General features: G+C 45.1%; 1 protein-coding gene across 1 annotated transcript in view; it reads right to left on the bottom strand.

Annotated features, from left to right (window-relative positions):
- The window catches only part of COL23A1 (collagen, type XXIII, alpha 1), a 186443-nt gene that overhangs the window by 33410 nt on the left and 132101 nt on the right, over nucleotides 1–20932 (bottom strand). Inside the window, exons 3-5 of the mRNA XM_014947856.1 lie at nucleotides 19443–19487; nucleotides 12005–12012; nucleotides 8105–8131 (exon numbers count right to left, since the gene is read on the bottom strand). Of these exons, the coding sequence (XP_014803342.1) occupies nucleotides 8105–8131; nucleotides 12005–12012; nucleotides 19443–19487 (80 nt within the window). The remainder of the gene's footprint in view (nucleotides 1–8104; nucleotides 8132–12004; nucleotides 12013–19442; nucleotides 19488–20932) is intronic.

Below are 20932 nucleotides of genomic sequence, written 5' to 3'. Positions count from 1 at the left end.
CAAATTTAACACTGACTGGTCCAAAGAGGCGGAAAGCAAACGCTGTGCTGGAGCTGCAGGGGACACACCACTTGGGTTTGTGAGCGAGGTTACTCCAATAAGACTCAAAGAAATGCCAAACCAGAGCCGGTTCATTCACTCCTCCTGAAGGGGTCACCACAGCCAACTGCTGCAAGCAGTGCCCCAGCACCTCAGATCAGCTTATCTGCTGCTCAGCACCATTTCAGAAGCAAGAGCTCACTCATCTGTGCGTCACATTGCACCAGTTTCCTTCCAAAACAACAAAGTGCTTTTATGGAAGAAAGAGTCCCCCGACTTCCCCCAAAATTCTGAGGCTTAAATGAGTTCCATGTGTTCTGTGCAACTGTTTGTTTCAAGCATTTGGTGCCCAATTGAGTTTTGGATATTTTTTGTTTAATGTCCAACTATGAGAGAGGAGATGGCCTCTGTGGTGGGGATGCAGTTTTGAAGTTGGTAAGCAATTGTTTTGGAGGAATATCGACATTTCAAGCAAACGCTTCCAGCCTCTTACTGCTTTTATATTCTTTCCCCACCAGTGCCATCCCTGGCTGACAGCTGCTGTTTGGATTACCTCTCTTTTGTGGTTAATGAGCAAACTTCTTGGTTTTTCTCAGTTTTTCTCTGCCTACAAGCCAAGCCTCAGTACCACACAGCTGTGCCCAAATGCACTGGAAACCAAGATGCGGATGCACCAGCTGCACTCGCACCCAAAGCAGAGAACCAGAGGAAAAGCAGCACGAGAAGCCAGAAACCAAAGCCCTGCTTCAACCGGGCTTTGGGTGGTGAAGGACCTTTTCCACCATCCACCCTCATTCTCCAAACCTCCCCCTCTGTGTGAGCCAGCTTGGGATAAGCTGGCCAGCTGGGTCCAAGTCATCACCCAAAAGGCCGTTCACGTCCTGTATCAGAAATCTGCCTCTACAGAAAAGTCCTTCTTGCTGTTTTCATCTGCTCCTTCACCAGGCCCTCTCCTCTCCCTGGCCAGGAACACTGGAAGCACAAAAGATAAACAAATGCATCTGCAATTCCTCTACTGGGTGGGATACAAGACAACTTTTTATTTTCCCCCTGGAAGAATTACCTCTAAATCAAAAGAAAAATAAACTGCTGCCACGAAGAGCTGGTCTTTACAAAATCATTGTTGTCTCCACATCAGAGAGCCAGTAAACGGACGTAGCAGGAAAATACGCTGGATCTGCTTTCCCTGATTAAAGAGTTTTTCCCCTCTAGGCAGATAATTACGTGAATTGGCCACAAAACTGATATTAAAATAAAATGAAAAAAGACTAGAACTACAAAGTTTGCCTTGTAAAATAAATAATTGTTACTTCTGTCTTTTGGACTCTTACTGGGAGAAGTATGTGTGCAGAGGACTTCATTCACAGGAGATTCTCCTTGAAGTCTGAATATTTATGAGCAAAGATACTCAAGAGAACAAACACAGGACCAAACCCAAAATGACAGTTATGACCTTGATGAACCTAGCTGAGAAAACTAAATAGCCAGCTTACCAACAAAAGCCTCCATTTTGGGGATGGATACTGATCACATGACACAGTATTTAAAAATATCTAAAGTCTAGCGATGCCAGATGTTAAATACAATTTTTTTATTTTTAATTCTGTGCATGCACAACCAACCAAAACACCCATGCAATGTACAGGCACTCCGTGTCTGTGCATGAGCTACCACCCAGGGTACGGAAAGCATCTGCCTACTGTGAAAAAACAGTAAAAGTCTAAAATCCACACGCTCTTCCCTACAGCCCAGGAGATCTGACCACGTAGCGTGGTCTCCCATCTCTCACATGGGATTTCTGGCAGCCCTCCTGAGGAGTTAAACCACTGCTTGTTGCTCTGGTTTGGGCACGGAGCAATCTCAAGCTACGCGCAGCTTCTCCTGTGACTCTCCAGACTGCACCCGGAGCGTGCCCAAGCAGGGCTTGGAGATAATTGCATAGATGGAGGCAACTCACCAAGTCATCAGGCAGCCCAATTCCAAGTTACTGCTACAGTTCTCCCATAAAAGCAGCTTATTCATGTCACATCTGGTTTTCTGGTGTCGCCATTTCCAAAACGCCTGGCTAAGCGCATGTCTTGGAGCTTTCTGGTGAACTCTGCGGGACCACAATGGGATGGAGGAGCTGCCACCAGGAACAGGCTTGGGCACGTGTTCCTCATTTCTCACCCATCAGCCTGTCTGCAATTCATAATACATCCGTGGGTAACACACGAAAGTCTTGCACAGGCTTTCCCTTGCTAAGTTATCTACACTAATTGAAATCCTTAATTGCTGAGGGGAGAAAACCCCAATCCCTGTTGGTTATGGCCAAGATCTAGAGCTGCCATCAAAGTCCCTGCCACACTGCTCCCTGCACTGGGGTCTTACAAGTCAAGGAACCAACTTCCCTTCCGCATGTGCTCCTCCAGCCCCTCTCCCAGACGTCAGGCTCAGGAAAAAAAAAAAACCACATTTGGCTTCACTTTATGTCTTGAAAATTAATTAAAACCAGAGTTTATCATCCTTACAAGTTGATTTCCGGCTATACGCATTACAGCTGCCTTCAGTGGCTAACTCTGGATTTACAATGCTGTAGCCAAAGGAAGATATTAGCTCACTGCAGGGCTCCCAAAATAAAGTTTCTGAAGATGCTGAGCGGCTTAGCTCTAACAGCTCCTTAGCGTGAGGTGGACTTTAAATACATGAAAATGACCTGTTGAAAAGTATTTAATTTTGACTGAGCAATTATTGCCCAAAAGGTGTGCCAGCATTGAGCAACACAATGCCTGTGTTGTGTCTCTTCTTTACCATAAGTCTATTAACTTATTATATTGGTGTAATTACCTGTCATTAGAAAAGGATGCTACTGCTCAATATTGAATAATTTTGAGTAACAAGCTGCATTACTTCTAAGCAGGGAGAACTTGAAGGCCTTTTCTCCCCACATTCTCAAAGAGTTCCCACCGTTAAGAGCAACGGGCAGGACGATGCCTGGAGTCTTTCAGGCAACACATGAGTGATTTACAAAATTCAGAAGGCAAACATTATATGCTGGAGGAATGAAATGAATAACACTGCTCAAGTAAAAATAGATGCTAATATACCAAGGAAAATTCATAAAATAGGAGACAACTCTGTTTCATATCATACTTTTTTCCTGCAAAGTCTCTTCCCTGCTCTGCTTTTTATTAATGAAGACATGCACATTCCCCTCATTAATCAACTTCATTCTTTTGGTTTCTTCCCACTTGAATTGACAACCCTTCATTTGGGATGTCACGTAGCGGCGTAGAAGAGACTGATTCTTCGGGAGGGAAGAGCAGCAGAGGCAGATGAAACTCTCAAGAAACGGAGACTTTGGCTTCAAAAGGCCTCGCTGGTAGATGGGAGGGGGGAATGGAACGGGTTCTGGTGAACCACAAATGCAGCATCTCATTGGAAAAGAGGAGAAATATCATGTAGAAAGAGTAGTTTGAAGGCAAGTATAAAACCATCTCCGTGTAGAGCAGGAGAAGCGATGAGGGCAAGGCTGCTAAAAAAGCAAGCATCGTCAACCACTGCTTCTCCCCTCTATGTGTTATTGGACTCCATTAAACAGCTACATAACGGGAAGATCCGCCTGCACCGAAAGGTCAGCTGCAAAAAGCCTACTCCCAGTTCGGCTCTTCCATCTGCTCCTCATTTTCTCCTTTTTTTTTTTTTTTCCTCCTGCCCAGATGCAGCTGCCCGCTCTGCTAACGTAAGCAGCCCCAAATCCCGCTGCATCAGCCCTCTGCACGGCCAAGCCCTCTGCTCCCCCCTCCAGCTTTTACGAGGACAAATGCCCCCCGACACGCTGATGCACTGACAGCACGTCAACCCGAGGGGAACCGCTCCACGGCCCAGATGCTCCTCACTGTGGAGAAGGCAGCTCGGGAAGAGTCCCAAGGGATCCCAGCCCCAAGCGCCTGGTTCTGCCCAACGAGAAACACATTTCCATCGGCGCAGCGGCCGCACATCTGCTTCTCCTCTGCTCCAGCGTGCCCTCGTGCAAACCCAAGCTCCAACTTCAGGGCTGTGCTCGGGTCTGGGGATGGGCCGGGTGGTCTTTTGGCAAAGGCTAAAGGTGTCACCCAAGTTTTCCTCGTCAATCTGATCTAAAGGCTGCTGTCATCTCTTTGGAAAAGCTGGCGAGGGGAAGCCTCAGGACAAAACAATGCAGTCAAACCAGTAGTGGCTGGTGGCCCTTCCTCAGCAACAGCCTCCATGGTAGCAGGGAGACCTCCGCACGCACTTGGACCTGTGCAAAGCCCAGAGCCAGGAAAACCAGGACTCCACCACCATACTCACAGCCACCAGGCAGGTCCCTGAGCTGCAGACACAGCAATATCACCAGCCAGGGTCAACCAAAGGTAGATCAGGTTGCTTAAAGAAACCTTGCTTGTCTAGAAAACCATCATTTTCTCTCCTAAACTGCTAATTTTGCAGCATTTTTATCACTGTTTTTTTCCTTAGAGATCACTGCATCTCTAATGAATCAATGGACCCCTGTAATAAATCTGTAATTACCAATTATTCTGGGATTTCTTCATAAAGGAATCATTAATCCTGTAGTTTTCAGTCACCAACAGTGCTGGTTCACTTCATCCACTACACACCTACGTGTTACTCCAGCCCACCACCACCACCACAAACAGCCAGAGGAACATCATGGTATCCTGCAAGAAGGACCACGCAGACATTGGATGAGAAAAGCAACCTGATGGTTCTCCTCCATCTTTGGGGTAAAGCACCCTGCTTCTCCCCAGAAGTTGTTTTAGGTAATTTTCTCTAAAAAGGACCTCCAAGATTAGCGTTTTGGCATCAAAAAGAGTAAAAGCCTCCCCACTCCCTGATGCCTTCATTTGAGTTCTTGCAAGCTCAGGAGGTGCAAGGCTGGCTCTCAGACTAAGTAGATTCACACCCCAAAACCCAGGAGCATCCTCCTGGATCACCCAGGAGGATGATCACCACCACAGTTACTATGTGCAAATTGCACAGCTGAGGTATATGCTATGATCCGTGTTCAATGGGATGTCAAAAAAAAGTCAAACAAGACCTGAAAAACCCCAAACCCCAACATTCTTCACAGTTGTTACGGTAACGTTAGCGGGATATGCCATAGTCCTAAAAATAAAAAGTAAATCCTCTCTGGGGTTTAAAAAATAATAATGATCCTACAGAACTTCATAAAGAGGAAACTGTTTCTGCTATAAAGTTTTATTGTAGGGCACAAACCCCTCCCCTTTAAGATGTTAACTATCAAAATATTGAAATCATCTTATAAAAGCTGTTTTTCCTTTGGGCCCCGTCTCCAGAGCTCTGGTTCACTCGTCCCTTAAAATCTTCCATTGCCTGCAGCTCAGTTCAACCCCAGCAGCTCACAAATAAACTCAATGCACCGCTGCCCAAGAAATGCACGTTACCACATCCATATTTGACACCAAACACCCTTTAATATCTACTTCTTACTTCTGCATTTGCACCACATCTACCTCCTAAAACAGCTTGAAGTTTATTTGATCACCCTGAAGGGACCTAAATAATTAAATCAATTTGACTATGCAACTTGATGTAATAAAGCCCATCCATGTACTTCTGCTGAATAAGATTCTCAAGCCTGCTTTATGTTTAGTTTCCTCCTCCTTCAGGTATACATATTGCTTTGGAAATGCAATTATCATCACCTCCTTATTAGGTAAAGCTATTTAGTGTAATCCCAGCTGTGTGGATGCAGTAATTCAGTGTTTGCTGGGTTTGGCTCACACAGTTTTTGCAACGTCAGGAATAAGACCAGCCACAGAGCTTGCCTGGACTGCGGGTCCTGAGGGGGGGGAAACTTTTCTGTGATATTAATGCCATTTTCCCAGTGCAGATGTGGCAACAGAGCCAGAGGTCACTGCCAGTCCCCAACACCACCCAGGAAAGCTGGAGCAGCATCAAAATCCCTCACCAGCAGCTGGGACAGGCACCGTGCCAGGGCTGCTGGGACAGGCTGGGGGTGATGCTCCATCTGAGGGAAAAGTCACTATTTCCTCCCAGGGTTTCTGTTTTTCAGAGTTCTGCAACTAAACCACATGCACAGGTTTTGCCAGAATATGACCCACAAAGAGAAGAAGAGGGTAAAAGCTGCCACGGGCACTCCTAGTCCAGAAGCGATTAGCTACATCCCTCAAAGCCATCCTAAAACTGCCTTTAAAGAGCCCAGTTAGAGCAAAGTCTCCCACCTTAATTTCTAATAAATTAAACTCTTCAGGTACCGCCTGAGGGAGACAAATCACTGTGCTGAGCCCTCCTCTCCCTGGAAATCAGCAGCCCTGCTCGCTCGCAGCCTTCTCCAGCAGATGCAATGCCAGCACAGGCTTGTCCTGCAAAATTACCCCAATCTCACATCTCTCCCCTTCTGGGGCCAGTGCCCCCAGGGAAAGGCTGCTGTCTTCCCCAGGGAGACTCACAGGTGCCCAGGGGAAACGAAAACTAAAACCAGCTCTGTTATTTCCCTTCCAATCCTCCTCCCTTAAGCTCCCAGTCCATCACACACAGAAAATTCAATAGATGTTTCCGTGGTTTTTGGGCATTCAGGGGGAACTGGGCCAGGGCATAAGGAGTGAGTTTTCCTAACATCAGCAGCCCTGCTCGCTCGCAGCCTTCTCCAGCAGATGCAATGCCAGCACAGGCTTGTCCTGCAAAATTACCCCAATCTCACATCTCTCCCCTTCTGGGGCCAGTGCCCCCAGGGAAAGGCTGCTGTCTTCCCCAGGGAGACTCACAGGTGCCCAGGGGAAACGAAAACTAAAACCAGCTCTGTTATTTCCCTTCCAATCCTCCTCCCTTAAGCTCCCAGTCCATCACACACAGAAAATTCAATAGATGTTTCCGTGGTTTTTGGGCATTCAGGGGGAACTGGGCCAGGGCATAAGGAGTGAGTTTTCCTAACACACTCCTGGAAAAAAAAAAAAAAAAAAAAAAAAAAAAAAAAAGAAAAAAAAGAAAAAAAAAGGGCACCAACCACGGGAAGGAGAAGGCTAACTACTTTTCTGTACCTTATAAACAGAACAGCAGAGCAAATAGCCAAGAAGCCCCTTCCAGAGCATCAGGCAGTGCAGGACTCACTGTGTCCATTCAAAAAGCAGAAGCAGAGCTGGAACTGTGCTGTGAACATGAAGGATCTACACAGAGATTTTTACCAACCTGTTACACTGATTGCATGGACAGAAGTCACTCCCTGACAAGCCTTCGAGCCCATCAGAGCCAGAACACCATGGCTGCATGAGTGCATTAAAGGGGACCAAGGGAGCCAGCCACCAGGCTGCAGCTTGGGATCTCACCAGAACAAGGTCTCCCTTCTCCTGCAGAAAGCGGCTCAGAGCCAGAGACATTTCAGTGGTGCCCACAGACACGGGAAGGACAAACACATCCCCAGTTACCCTTTCAAGCCTCTGCAAAATCTCTTCTTGCAGACAGGCTTGGCAGGACACTTCTATCAGGGAAAAAAGGTCCTCATTCATCCATCTCCAAACTATCTCAACCCCTGAAGCTCTTTCACCAACATCCCCAAATTTGGCCACCTACAGCTGTGAGTGGAACAAGCCCCAAAGCCTTCACTAACCTTGCAGTCCAGTGAACTCTTAGGCTGGAGTGTGAATAATACCATGAAAGGGCTCCAACTATTTAACAGCTCAATCATCTGCCACCAGAGAGGCTGTAGATGCCCCATCCCTGGAAACATTCCAGGTCAGGTTAGACGAGGCTCTGAGCAACTGGATCGAGTTGAAGGTGTCTCTGCTCATTGCAGGGAGGCTGGACTAGATGACCTTTAAAGGTCCCTTCCAACCCAAACTGTTCTATGATTCTATTTCATGCCTATAAACATTAACGAAGAATATTGCACAGGCTCCTGAGTTTTAGAGCTAAATCCATCTAAAGCTATCACTGATGGGAGGGAAGAAAGAAAAAAAAAAAAAGAGACCAATATAGGCAAAGAAAATCAAGTGTCATGGAAAAGGCAGAGGACCACGGAGTGCAGATTAGAAGAGAATAAAAATAAAAAGAATAGCAGAGTTACCGGGTAACCATCACGTCCTGACTGCCCCTGTGGTGGGGGAACAAGTGAGATACAAGTCAGTCAATGCACCCGTAGCAGCGTGACAACACATAGCAGCAGGCAGGAGACAGGGACATCAGCTGCCCAGCCGGCTCCAGGGCTACGCTCTCTCCACAGAAACCTTTCAGGGCAATTTTCCTATCAGAAAGGTCACACCTACAGCATATTTTCCCCAGATTTTGATCTCTTGCTTCCCTTTAGCTACTTACCGAGGCTTTTGCCAACTCACACCCACCCCTGGCTGCCTGTGCTCAGTCCCTGCCACCCCTGAAGCCACGGATGTGCATGATGCACACCAGATTCTGGCATAAGCCCACCCTGGGACACAGGTACAGAGAGGTACAGGAGCCCTCAGGTACCAAGAGAAGCCCCAGGACAGCCCGTCTGCCCAGGAGCAATCGTTCAGCTTCAAACTCCCAATTCCAGCACTGGATTCAGGAAAGGTGAATCCATCTAAAAGGTTTCCCCACCTTAGATCCATTACTTTCCTCGCAGGATGCAGCTCTCCCAGCTCACCTCTAAGCTTTGCTTTGGTTTTGCAATGAAGCGGAAAGAAAAGTTGATGCTACGGGGAAAGACCTTAACTGCAGTTAAGAAGTTACCGAAGTTAACCTGGAAGATCAGTGGAATAAAACACAGCCCAATTCAGGATATTTCACCTTTTCTGCTCTCCTCAGGGGGGGTTCCCAAAGGCGTTTACAGCTCGAGCTGCCGTTAAACATGCCGTGAGCTACAGCAGAGCCTGCTGCAAGCCAGACGTAAGGCAGATTCCCGGGAAGGAGCTGTTAAGTATTAGCTGGTACACAAGTAGGCAGTAAAGCGTGTGTCTGGTACAGCAATGTCATCTGCTACCATAAACATAGGTTATGTCAGCGTGCTGTGGATATACAGCCAGATTCATGCATTTCTTATGGCATGAAATAGCTCTGGCAGCCCCCTCCGTACCACATACAGGGGGTTCTTCCTTTCGCTAAGTGCCCCTGCAGCTTTTAATACCTCCTGCAGCCCTATTGATTCACCCAGAAACAACATTGACTTCAACAACCACCTATTTAACAAATTACAGTCTCGGGATAAAGTGTACAGTGAGATTTTTATGGAGACGTATGGCACTGGAGCACACACAGATAAATAGGAAACACTTGTAACTCCCAGCCCTCGCTCGCTGGTGAGTTCCCCAGCCAGCATGCTAATACATAAAGTGTTGGTTAATATCTGGGACTGTAAATGTTTAATTACAGTCTGTGGTAAGTCTATCCTTCAATTGTAGAAATTTCCTACCCAGCATGTGATTTTAATACCCTCCGAAACAGAGGTTTTATAGCACATCTGAGCAGAATACCCCTTCCTCACAGACAGGACGATCAATCATCCAACAGCCACAAATCCTGTACCACAAATTCTAATAATTTCATATACACAACTAGCTTATGACAGCCAAAAAATAAAATACCAGAACAACTGCTACTAGGGAACAACAGAATTGAGGATACAGTTTTAGCAGAGTGCGATGCTGTACATGTAACATGTAATCAATTCCTTATGGCCAAAATCAAGAAACAGAAGAAACTAATAGAGTTAAATACAGTACTGTTGAAATAAAATAATATTGTGGTTCTGTGGGTTCTAGGACTTTTATTATATATTATGTTTAAAGAAGTCTCTGGCAAATGCTACTTATGCTAAAAATGCGGGATTTTTTTTTTTTTTTTAAATGAACTAAACCAGGAGTTGTCTTTTAAAGAAGGGCAAAGGGAGTGAAGAAAAAAACCAGTCTTGTTTGTGTTAAATCTCCCCTGTGCTCCTTTTGCAATTCAATAGTGCCGTGGGAACCAGGAAATGAAACCAACCAGAGACAAATTAAAATTAATAGTGCACCATATGTTGCCTATGTCGAATCGCATACAATAAAAGTGAACAGAGAGCACACGTGAAGAAGCGTAACCCAGGCGGCTGCGTGTGGGCTGATAACAGCCTCTGAGTGGGAGAGAGCCGAAATGGTTAAATAAATCCATTTTAAATAAGCCAAAGTACTTGAATCAAGAGGAAAACGTCCTTTAGAAGATGCATGTGTGGAGTTTTAAATTGGCAGTATCCTCTTTGTTTGTAACCTGCCACTGAGAGAGAAATTTATTATTATTATTTTTTTTTAATAAATTAGGCCAAATTGCATGAAATGCAGAGAGGAAAAAATTCCCCTGGTAGAAACCCTGAGGGCACAAGGTCTCACACCCAAAAGGGCTCCCAGCAGCAGATGCCTGTGCTCAGCCTCAGCAGATGCTCTCCTCAGCCCCGGCATCTCGCCAGTGATGTGACTGTGCTGTGAGTTTCGGTGAATTCAGGGACCAGCCGGGCTGTGGCATCGATCCGGGCCAGGCAGGAGGGAATCCACCCCCCAACGGTGCTCCCGCAGCCACTACCCAAGTCGCTAATAATTCAAAAACCCACAGATTCACTTTTATTGTGTGGGCTGGAGAGGCTGCGTCGCAGTTTTTAGTTACGGACTATTTACAGGAAAATTAATTTATTGACGGACTACATTTCTGAACACAAACTAACAGGAAAAATTAATTTGTTTGCATTTCTCAAGCCAGAGCCTTGGATTTATTGCTAATGCTGGGCACAACTTTCAGAGCAAAAGCATTCTGATTTCCTGTAAGAATGGTTAAGCCAAAGCCATTAAAGTCTTAAGTTCTCCTGATTTGCTCATTCAAAACTCAGTCAAATAATTTTGCTCAAGCTCCTCTTCAGTCTTTACATCAAAAAATGAACTTGAAATAGAAGGAAAAATTCAATGGGTAAAAGCCAGTAAACTAAAGCCACAGGCAGCGCTGTCGAGCCCAGGAGGACCAAAGCCATGGCACTGTGACAGCCCCCACGCTCCACATGCGTTTCCTTGTCACCATTTGGCTTGTAAACAGATTTACAGAAATAGAAATTAATTAGCCCAGGAATAGTTAGCAAATTTATTTCTCCTGAAACGATCCCTTTGGAACCCAGTGAGGCTCTATAGGAAGAGAACAACGTGAAGAAACATCTCTGTTAGTGCAACGATGCAGAAGGAAACACGTGGCTGCAAACAGCCTCTGCCTCTCCTCCTCCTTTGGGGGAAGAAAGGTAGAAAACCAGAAGCACCTCATTCCCATAATGTCTTTTTTAACAATCCCTCAGCAACTTGGAGAGCACAAATAAAATGCTGTTTTCTTGCTCCAAAACCAGCGGGAGAACATCAGATTTGGACGTAGCGGTGGCACAGCCAAAGGCACGTCTGAACATTTGGAAGGAGGAGTTGACACATTTTCAACTATTGCCCCTTCAAACAACAAATTCCCCATAAATTTTCTGGTTGCATTGGTTGGAATGCTTGTTATTCTCCCCAAGACTTCAAAGAGAGAAGCAAACAAGCTACGGCTTTTCCTCTAGCCCCCCTTGTGAGGCTACCAAACCCGTATTAAACAATGGAAACACAACAGATAAGAAAAGCAAGACAGAGTTTTAGAACTGAAGAAACCCACTAAAACGTTAAAATATTAGTACAGCACTCTTTCAGCTAAATGGAAGTGGACTAAACAACTCTTTAAAGGGAAAACTCTTTTTTACTGAATATTTTCTATGTTTAAAATTACTGGAAGTCCCTAAGGGTAGCAAGTTAAACATTTTCAAGCTTCTTTTCCCCATTCTATTTGTCTACAATCATGAAAAAAAAATAAAAATCCAGCAGCATCTGGTACCAATTCTGCTTCCAGACACACCTCTACCAAAAAATGCTGTGCTTTTGCATCGACACCAAAAGGCAGAGGAAGGGGGGGGAAGGGGAAGCCTTAACTTTGTTGATCCAACAGTAAAATCCACGATACTTACAGCAGGTCCTGGAAAACAAAAGAAAAACAAAGAAAAGAAAAGTCACTCACAAAGAAAAAGCACAATCTGATAAAACAGCACATAGCAGGAACCCAAATCAGAACGATTCAGTAGTTTTTCAGTTCAATTCCAATGTGATGACTTTCCAGATACACTGAACACCATCCGCATCCTCCCGTTATGGGACCATCTCGCCCGTGCTGCTGGCACAGCAGCGCTTACTGGGTGTGTAGAAAACCACTTTTTTCTCTCCTTTACCCCAGTGTGACTCCGTTCCCTCTGCCCCTGCGAGACCCCAGGCACCAGGGCACATCGCAAGGCATCACCTGCGCTCCGAGCCTGGGGCATCACATGCAAGCAGAGGGGATTGCCAGCAAAAAGCAGACAGACCCAGCTGGAATTTTGTGAGCAAAAAGTACGTTTCCACCACGGTGCTTATTTCATGTTGTGCTAGAGGAGCTGGAGATGTACTGGCAAAAGCCCAAACAGGAGCAGCACAGTGATGGGGACACCCAGCAAGGATGTTACTAGAGCTGCCACACATTCTAAGAGTCGCTGTCATTTGGTCCCCATCCCTCTCTGATCTCAAAATATGTCACACAACCCCACTTGCCCTGTGTCACCTCTGCGTGGCCCCTGCCTCCAGGGCTTCGCCATGCTCAGGGGCAGAGACGTGGTGCCTTAGATGCGGGGGAAAAACCCATCACATCTCCGAGATGCTTTGGGTACTGGTGCCACAGGCTGAAGCTGTGATTAACAGCAGTCAAAAAGCACCCCTCCTACATCCCCCTGCAGCAGAAGGGTCTTCGCCCCCGGCCACACCGATTTCTGCAGCTTTCCCACCGCTCACCGAGGTGAGCGCTGAGCCCCTAATCTAATGCAATCCACATTTCACTCCCCTTCTCAGGGCAGCCTATAGCTCTCTGTTTGGGGCTTCTTCACGCTCCATTTCCTGCCTGATCAAAACCAGAAACTAATCACAATTAAAAAAGGAAAAAAAAAAAAAAGTGGGAAAAATTAAAATGGAGGAAAATAAAATAAATCAGCTTGGTTCATCTTCTATTAGTCGGTAATATAAAACAAGCAGCGTATTACAATTCTAATGCATTTTCCAGGTTTTTAAAATGCGTTTCAAAATTAAAAGTTGAATAACAAAACCCAAGAAACGCCTAAGAATGAGGAGTGAAAGCAAGTAACGACAGGCAGCGCCCGCTGCCAAGAATTAGCCCGTTAACCTGTGATCATCAGCTTTAACATGGTCAGCTCCACGCACAGCCACGGCCCGGCGCCCGGCCGGCGTGGAGGGGAGGAGACAACCTCCACATCTCCCCCCCAGGCCCACCAGCCTATTTTCTTTAGTGCTAAAATTCACACAGGCCCTCCGTTCGCTTTCCTCGGTTTAATTTCTTATGAATACAGAAGTCAATGGCTCTAAGCCAATTTATTAACCGAGAATCATAAACCTGATTTATTAACTCGCTTACGCCGAGCTACCCACAAAAGGCCTTTTGTAGAAATGTCAAAACTAAGCCTCGACTAAGAAGTGGTCAGGAAATTATTTTAATATGGGATTTCAATCATGTACCAATTATAATCTCCTTGGAATTTGTTGCCTCTTTCCTTTTCTCAGCTACTGTTTTCTCCCAACACATGCAGGCAAGTGCTCTTTGAAAAATGCTTTTCTCTCAAATACGGGAAATCAAAGTTTGGTGGGGGGGTCAGGATATGCCCCGTGGGATGCTTTCCATCTACATCAGTGGAACTACACTCATCTTTAGCTGTGCTGCTGGCCAAGCGGGGCCAGATAAATCTTCATTGGGGAATAAAGTTAAACCTAAAGAATTGGTCCTTTCTCCTCCTAAGAAAAACATAACTTTCTGGCTTACTGAAGGTGTTTTTTAAAAGCCTCGCCACAAGACACTTGTCTCCTATGGAAGCTAACAGCAAATACAAAAGTTAGCACAGTATGCCAAGGGGCTGCCCCCCACCCGCCCATCTCCTTCCTGCAGGCACATTGCACAAGAGACACAATCTTTTCACTGAAATCCACCAGAATTTACTGCTAATTATTTTGACTAGTGAGAATGAGTTGGAGAGCTCAAAAGGAAGAATGAAGCTTGTTGGAAATTCTTATTATAATAAATAAAAGTTGGAAACAGTCTCCGTGAACTTAAAGCTCCGTAACAAATTAACTTGAGGGCTTATTTCAGAAGGATGAGGAGAAAGACAAAATAACGTGCAAATGCACAGGGTTTGGTGTGGGATTGATTCACTATAGAGACGGGAAACATGCTGTGCCTTTCCATGATCTGCAGCATTTGTTACTGCTGGGAGTAAACCACCCAGTATCTGAGCCTGCAAGGGGACAAGGATATTTGGAAAGACCAAGAGATTCCTTAAGAACATGAACCCTGGTGCTAGCGGGAGGTGAAAACAGAAACTCATTAAAAATAAGTGACCCAGATTTCCTGATCAACTAACATCAATGTTATTTTATATATCCAAAGACCTAGCAGGTCACGATGGCATTATCCCCAGCTGTACACAAGCATATGGGAAATGACAGGTCACAGTCATTTATTTCCAAGTATTTTTGCAGCTTGGGAATTTTGGGAGAAGCTACAATTTCTGTTTAATCTAGAAATCACTTATCATCCAAGCTTTCCTGCCACAACAGGAGAGAGCACTGCCAGGTAGGGGTAACAGAACCAGCCAGACCTTTCCAACAGCCCACAAAAAGTCAGAGGGGACTTTGCTGCTGCTCTTAATGGGCAAAGGACCCATCCCCACGGTAGCACACACACATCTGTGGCCATGTAAGAAAATATAATTTAAAAAATACATATACACACATAAATATCTATATAAAAACATATGTATGTGTATTTATACACACACAATATGTATATACATATTCTCCTGATAGCATCCTGGATTAATAACTGTGAGTAACTCAGTCATGGGCTACAAGGAAGGAGGACAACTGCTACAGTTGTAAGAAATCACAGAGATTGGCTCTACATCAATCTGAAAAAGAGTACTCCTCACTGCTCATTGACCTCAATAATTCCTATTTGTGCCTCAGCACTGGTGTGCACGGGGAAAATGCTCTCCTAGCAGAGAGGCTCATTACTGAGAGCAAATATGGGACAGATCAGATTTTTCCTAAAGTTCAGTAGAAGCCAAAGCAGACCCCGGATACAAGGCTATATGGATACAACTCATCATGAGAAATACAGCAAGCAATGAATACCCCCAAGTAAACACAAAGTTCTGCATTATTTACCCACGTGCACATACGTGCTTACTGAATAACAACTACTCTATATTAATACTTGTCCACACTATCACATGGCCAAGGTGTTTGAAAGGGCCTTAACATGTAAAGTACATGTGGGGCTGGGAGAAAAATAACATTTCCCTGCATAGAAATTATGTTGCTTTTGTTCCTTAATAAGAGCTTTAGATTCTTCTGTGTTCCAAATCAGGGTATTTCTGTAAACAGAACAGCTGTAAGAAACAAAATAAAATACTTTGACTCAAAACTTTGTTAGAAGTTAAAATTAAAGAAACAGTTGTAGTGTAAAGTAAATTTGGAAATCAAAAGTCATGGCGGGGGTATGGGGTGGGTAGAAGACTTTCATCCCATTTCAGCAATTTAAAAACATTTCCCCTACAAGTGTTTTTGAAATGGAAAAAATTTGTAAACAAAACTTTTACTGCCAGAAACAGCAATTTCGCCAAGTCAACATTTTCCAATAAAATAACACTTCATCAAAAAAATGCCCATCCAGGCCTACCTGTAAGGGCAATTTTGTGCCTAAAATGGCCAACGTTTATTCACTTCTGCTGAGGTTGTGCACAATTCACAAAAACAGGCAACAACCAACCCTGCAGCTTTGGGTGTTTATGTCCACAACCAGCTCCTTGCTTCACGTGCGGAGAGTGGAGACGTACTCGGAGACTTCCCAGACTTCACATTTCAGGTGTACTTTCTCCTGTTTTTTTTTCTTGTGGAATTTTGAGGCTCAGATCAGTCTTTTTGAGCAATCTTCAAGTCAGGAGAAGAAAGCAGCATGGCCTTACGAGAGACACGAGCATCATCTCTCACCATCTAATTGTACAGAGACTTTGAACCAAAATTTAAACTGACTTAATTCCCAAATCCTGGAAGCGATTCATCCATCCTTCAGGAACACCCCGGCAGGGATCAATCTTTATAAAAATAAATGTAAAGCCCTGGGAGGGCTGCGCGGCCGTACCCCATCCCACTCACGCCGTACCAGCTGGCAGCAAGAGGGGAAGCAAAACCTCCCAAGTTCCCTGCTAAAATCCGCGTTATTTCACAAACGCTCACTACAACAGTTGAACTGTGTCCTCAGTGGGACATATCACGTTGAAAAAATAAGCTAACATGACATTAAACACGGTTTTGCCTTTGGCATGGAAAGGGAACTGTATCTGAGACGTGCAGGCTGGCTGTCAGGACCAACCACAACAGCTAGTGCTGCAAAACCTTCCTTCCACCTCACGTCTGGAGAAAGCTGCAAATCCCACCTAAGGTTATATTAAAGCGTGTTTTTCTTTTTAGACACTGTTCCCATGGGTGGGTTTCACAAGGGTCATCAAGGCTGTGCTTGGTTTCCAGCTGCATAACAAACCACTGATGTTCTTGTACAGGAATGAGGAGGATGTGATTTATGTGTCGGTCCTGGCAGGATGGGATGGAGCTTAGGAGAGGATGGAGTGAAGGTGGGTGCAGACATGGCCACGTTGGGAAGGACAACCTCCCTAGGGAGGCTGCTGGTGTGAATTTCCTGGCCTCGGGATAACAACAGCAGAATAAATTGATTTCTAGAAGTAACCTCTTCCCTGCTGGTAGCACTCAGGTGACTGTCACTGCAGCGACTCCATCCCTGTGACCAGCTCCAGTTTAAAATTAATCTTCTATAGTATAGTGGTTTTTCTATGGAAAAGAGTGGTTGTCTCTGCATGCTTTCAGGATGATGAATTCTTAGTTTAGAGAAACAGAGCTCTTGAATTCTACTTTTTTTTAAATCACATGAATCCATTGTGGCAAAAGAAAAAAAGTAAAATTTAGTCTTGGTTTAAATCAACAAGAAAATGCAATTGAAAAGGGACAGAACGATCTCTTAAAAGTTTCTCTGCTTCCTTCTAAGAGATGCATATTGAAAGTTTCAATATAAATCAGAAAAAGTTTTTCAACATGACCATTTCAACAATTGCCAGTAAGAAACACTCTCCTTGGCAGGGCTGAGACCAGCACTGAGTCTTCTGGCTCTCCAGCAGCATTTGTCTGGAGGCTGTAAGGCTGTAACCACATGGGGTCCCTGGGGATGGACACTATCATACTACGCAAACAAAGTTTTATTCACATTTATCAGCTGTAGCGAAGGAACAAGGACCTGGTTTATGTGTGGTCAGGTTCTCAAACAAATATAGAAAATATATATTCAAGCTATCTATGAAAACAAACATCTGGCAGCTTGGCCAAAACCAATATACAGAGGGACGTCTGCTCTCTGTGCTTCTATGTGCAGCGCCGCAGAGCAATCCGCAGGGGCTGCACTGCATCAGATGGATTTCACTGGTGTGCCCACAATTGCAGAAAAGTTCAAAAAAAGATCATAAATTGTTATTAATGATTTATTTTTCTTTTTATTTTATAACGCTTGTTTTCCTCCTGGTCCTGCACTGATTTCCTGGCAGTTTTCTGCTTTGTCAGAGGGATGCTCACGCGGCACTTACGGTTGTGCCACAGCACAAGGGCAGAAGTTGGGTTTCACAAGCTCTTGCACGAAACATGGAGAGGGAAGCAAAGGGCAAGGGCATACTCAAGCTCCGTGCTACCTCCCAGGTTTCTGTATGGGCTAGAGAGACACCTCGGACAACATTTACATAAATGTCTGCATATGAAACCAAATTAATTGGCTGACCTCACCAGCCAGGGGTTCAGTTCACCCCTTGGCTGAATGCTGTACTCAGCACTAAGGGCTTTGAGGAGCACAGTGATATTTAAGAAACAGCAGATAAAAAAGAAAAATTAATCAAAGCTGCCTAATGGCTATTCCTACAGCCCAAGTACTAGGAAAAAGGGATTTAATGAAGCTGTTTGGGGTCCACCACCACCCCTGTGAATAAGCCCCATGATGCTTCAGGAGCAACAAAAAAAAAACAACCCTCAGAAAACACATGATGCACCATGAAATACCATCAATGGAAGAGTAAAAGAAAATACTTGCCCACCCTTCCTGTGGAGCTCAGTCCACAGCCCAAAACCTGTGAATTCCTTACCCTAGAGTTGCAAAAACTTTTTAAAATACTGGTGATCATCGAACTGCAGTGCCTTTTTTGAAAGCCCAGCCATGTATTTGCCATAGCACTGGACAATAGAGAACAGCCTCCTCACTACATAAAAAAAAACAACAACAACAAAAAACCAACCCCAAATCTATCTGGTCCCCAATTCATTCTCTCAACATTCAAGAACCTAAGAGTCGAGGAGCGTAAAATTTCATCTGCTGCTTTCCAACATGTAGAGTCAATTGCAAACTGTGTGGCTTTCTAGGTACGTTCCTCTGTGTTTTCCTTCGAAAGAGCAATGCCAGCCGCATCCCTCCCCTCTCCAGCAGCACTTCAGACCTTACAGCGAATGTAAACAGCACTTCTCCCCAGCTCAGCCGGGATCGGATCGCTGCCTTCCCATTTCACCAGACAGGAAAAAGAAACTTAACCCACCAGATACCAAAATGACAGAGGCATTTAATGTTTACTTTAATAATTAAGTAAACATTTAGCTTTAATTCCCAGTGAGGCCACTCTGCGGTTTCACCCAGTCCGAGGGGACACTGAGAGCTCAGGGGATGTGTCCAAGGCTGGTGGCTGTGGTTGGGTCATCCCTGACCCTGAAATGCAGACACCAGCCATCCCACAAGTGAGACTGGTAGGCAACGTATGGATATGTCCATATGTAGGGAACAAGCCGGTGCCCACCTCCCACCTAGCACAGCTGCAGGTTTTTTTTAGATTTTTGTGCTAATTCACAGTCCCACTTCACTGTTGGATGGGATGATAACAGGTCTGAACGCTACCAGGGAGAAATGGAAGGACTGATAAAATATGCAACATCAGTTTTTTTTTTAATTTGGGGGGTTTTTTGTTTATTTTTTCTGGGATGTTTTTTGGTTGTTGGTGTTTTGGGTTTTTTTGGGGTGTGTGTTTGTTTGTTTTTAAGATTTTGGGTTTTTTTTTTGGTTTGTATAAAATCCTTCAATATCTAGCACTCAGGGAAGTGTGAAGCCCCCATCCCACGGCCCATTAGACGAAGGTGATCAGCATTGTTATCGACAAGGTTCCTATCCAGCCCAATGACACCTGTGGGTGCCCAGTGATGTCACTGGGTACAGGCAATGCTTACCGGGTTCTCCACGCCGGCCAGGCTTCCCTCGTCTCCCTGGAGGGCCTGTGGAAAGCAGAGAGCAGAGGGTTAGTGATGCCCTGTCAGAACCAGACCACCTCATGTCTTCCCCTCTTTCCCAATCACCAAGAAAACAGCAGGCCACATATCCCAAATATCACCTTTTTCACAAAATATATTGCTTTGGTGAAAAAGCTGATGCCAGACTTCCAGGCAAGCTGGGAAGCAGGTTTTGAAGTTCTTGGTGTTGCCCACGTAGTAGAGGGAACCAGGTCTTAAACGCCCCAAAATTCTGGAAAACACACTTTGCAGGGTGGCTGGCAGCGTTGCATGCTCCACACACCATGCATGTGGCTGTTACAGTCTTGCAAATCACAATATTCAAAGTATTAAAATAAGGAACAGAAACCTTTCGCTAACAATCGTTATCTGAGTCAGAAAAAGTTCTTGTGCAGATCTGGACACCCTAGATCTGATCATACATTTACGATTTCAGACCCAGGTTTCAGATATAAAATTCACTTCTATTCTTACCCTTCTGGGTAGCAATGGCTAAGTGATTGACAAAAGCAGCATAAATGACAAAATACCTTTAAATCCAGAAAAAAGCACACTTAAGCAATAAACACAGATGCTGAATGCTGCTCCGGCACACATTGGGCACCCAGCTCCCCGACAAAGCTGTGATACCGTGTCCTTTGTGCTGTGAGAGGACATGCTGCAGCCTCTGGGCTGGAGCAAGGCTTCCCTGCCTGGGACCTGGCAGCACCCACGCTGCCAAATGGGGACAAAACCCAGCTTTTATAGCCTTCTGCAGCAGGTCAGCTGGCTCCGGGGGAGCATTTGCTAGGTGACAGCAATGTTAACAACAAAATGCAAAAGCTCACTTTTTATCTGTGAAACCACACTGTTCCCCCTCCTTTCCGCTGCTCTTATTTTAGCTTTAAGGGAAAGGGATGATAAACAACGATCATTAAATATTTCTGCCCTGCTATCGAGATTTCCTTCTGCATAAACATCTCTGTGCCCATGCGTGTAGTTGCACTTCCAGCTGCGGCCTGGAGTTTTTCTCTTTAAAGTCAGGATAAACTGTTAAAGTCAGGGTAAACTGTCCAGTGCTCCCTCTCCCCAGCCCATCTGCACGTCTCCAGCAGGCAACCCACCCCTCGTAGGCAGCTACGGCAGGAGCTCTGAGCCTCTCGTGTTCCTCTTGCTATGGGGATGGCAACTCAGCCAGAAGCCAGAGATGCTCTTGCAAAGGCTTGGTAGAAAGTGTCTATCAGAGCTCCCTAAAAAACTTGCTTGCAATTTGCTATGGGGGGCAAAATTTAAAAATAAAGGCATGTTTTCAGCCTCCTTAATTCATGAAATCAGGCAAATGATTATGCTGCATTACACCCAGGAGGAACGCTTACTCCCTCCAACTTGAAGTCAAGCTGTTCCAACCACAACCCTGATGAAGCACCTTTTCCAACATCTGAGACCAGACC

Source organism: Calidris pugnax, unplaced genomic scaffold, assembly GCF_001431845.1.
Source record: "Calidris pugnax isolate Ruff unplaced genomic scaffold, ASM143184v1 scaffold27, whole genome shotgun sequence".
Taxonomy (NCBI): Eukaryota; Metazoa; Chordata; class Aves; order Charadriiformes; family Scolopacidae; genus Calidris; species Calidris pugnax.
This window is presented reverse-complemented; position numbering and strand designations above follow the sequence as displayed.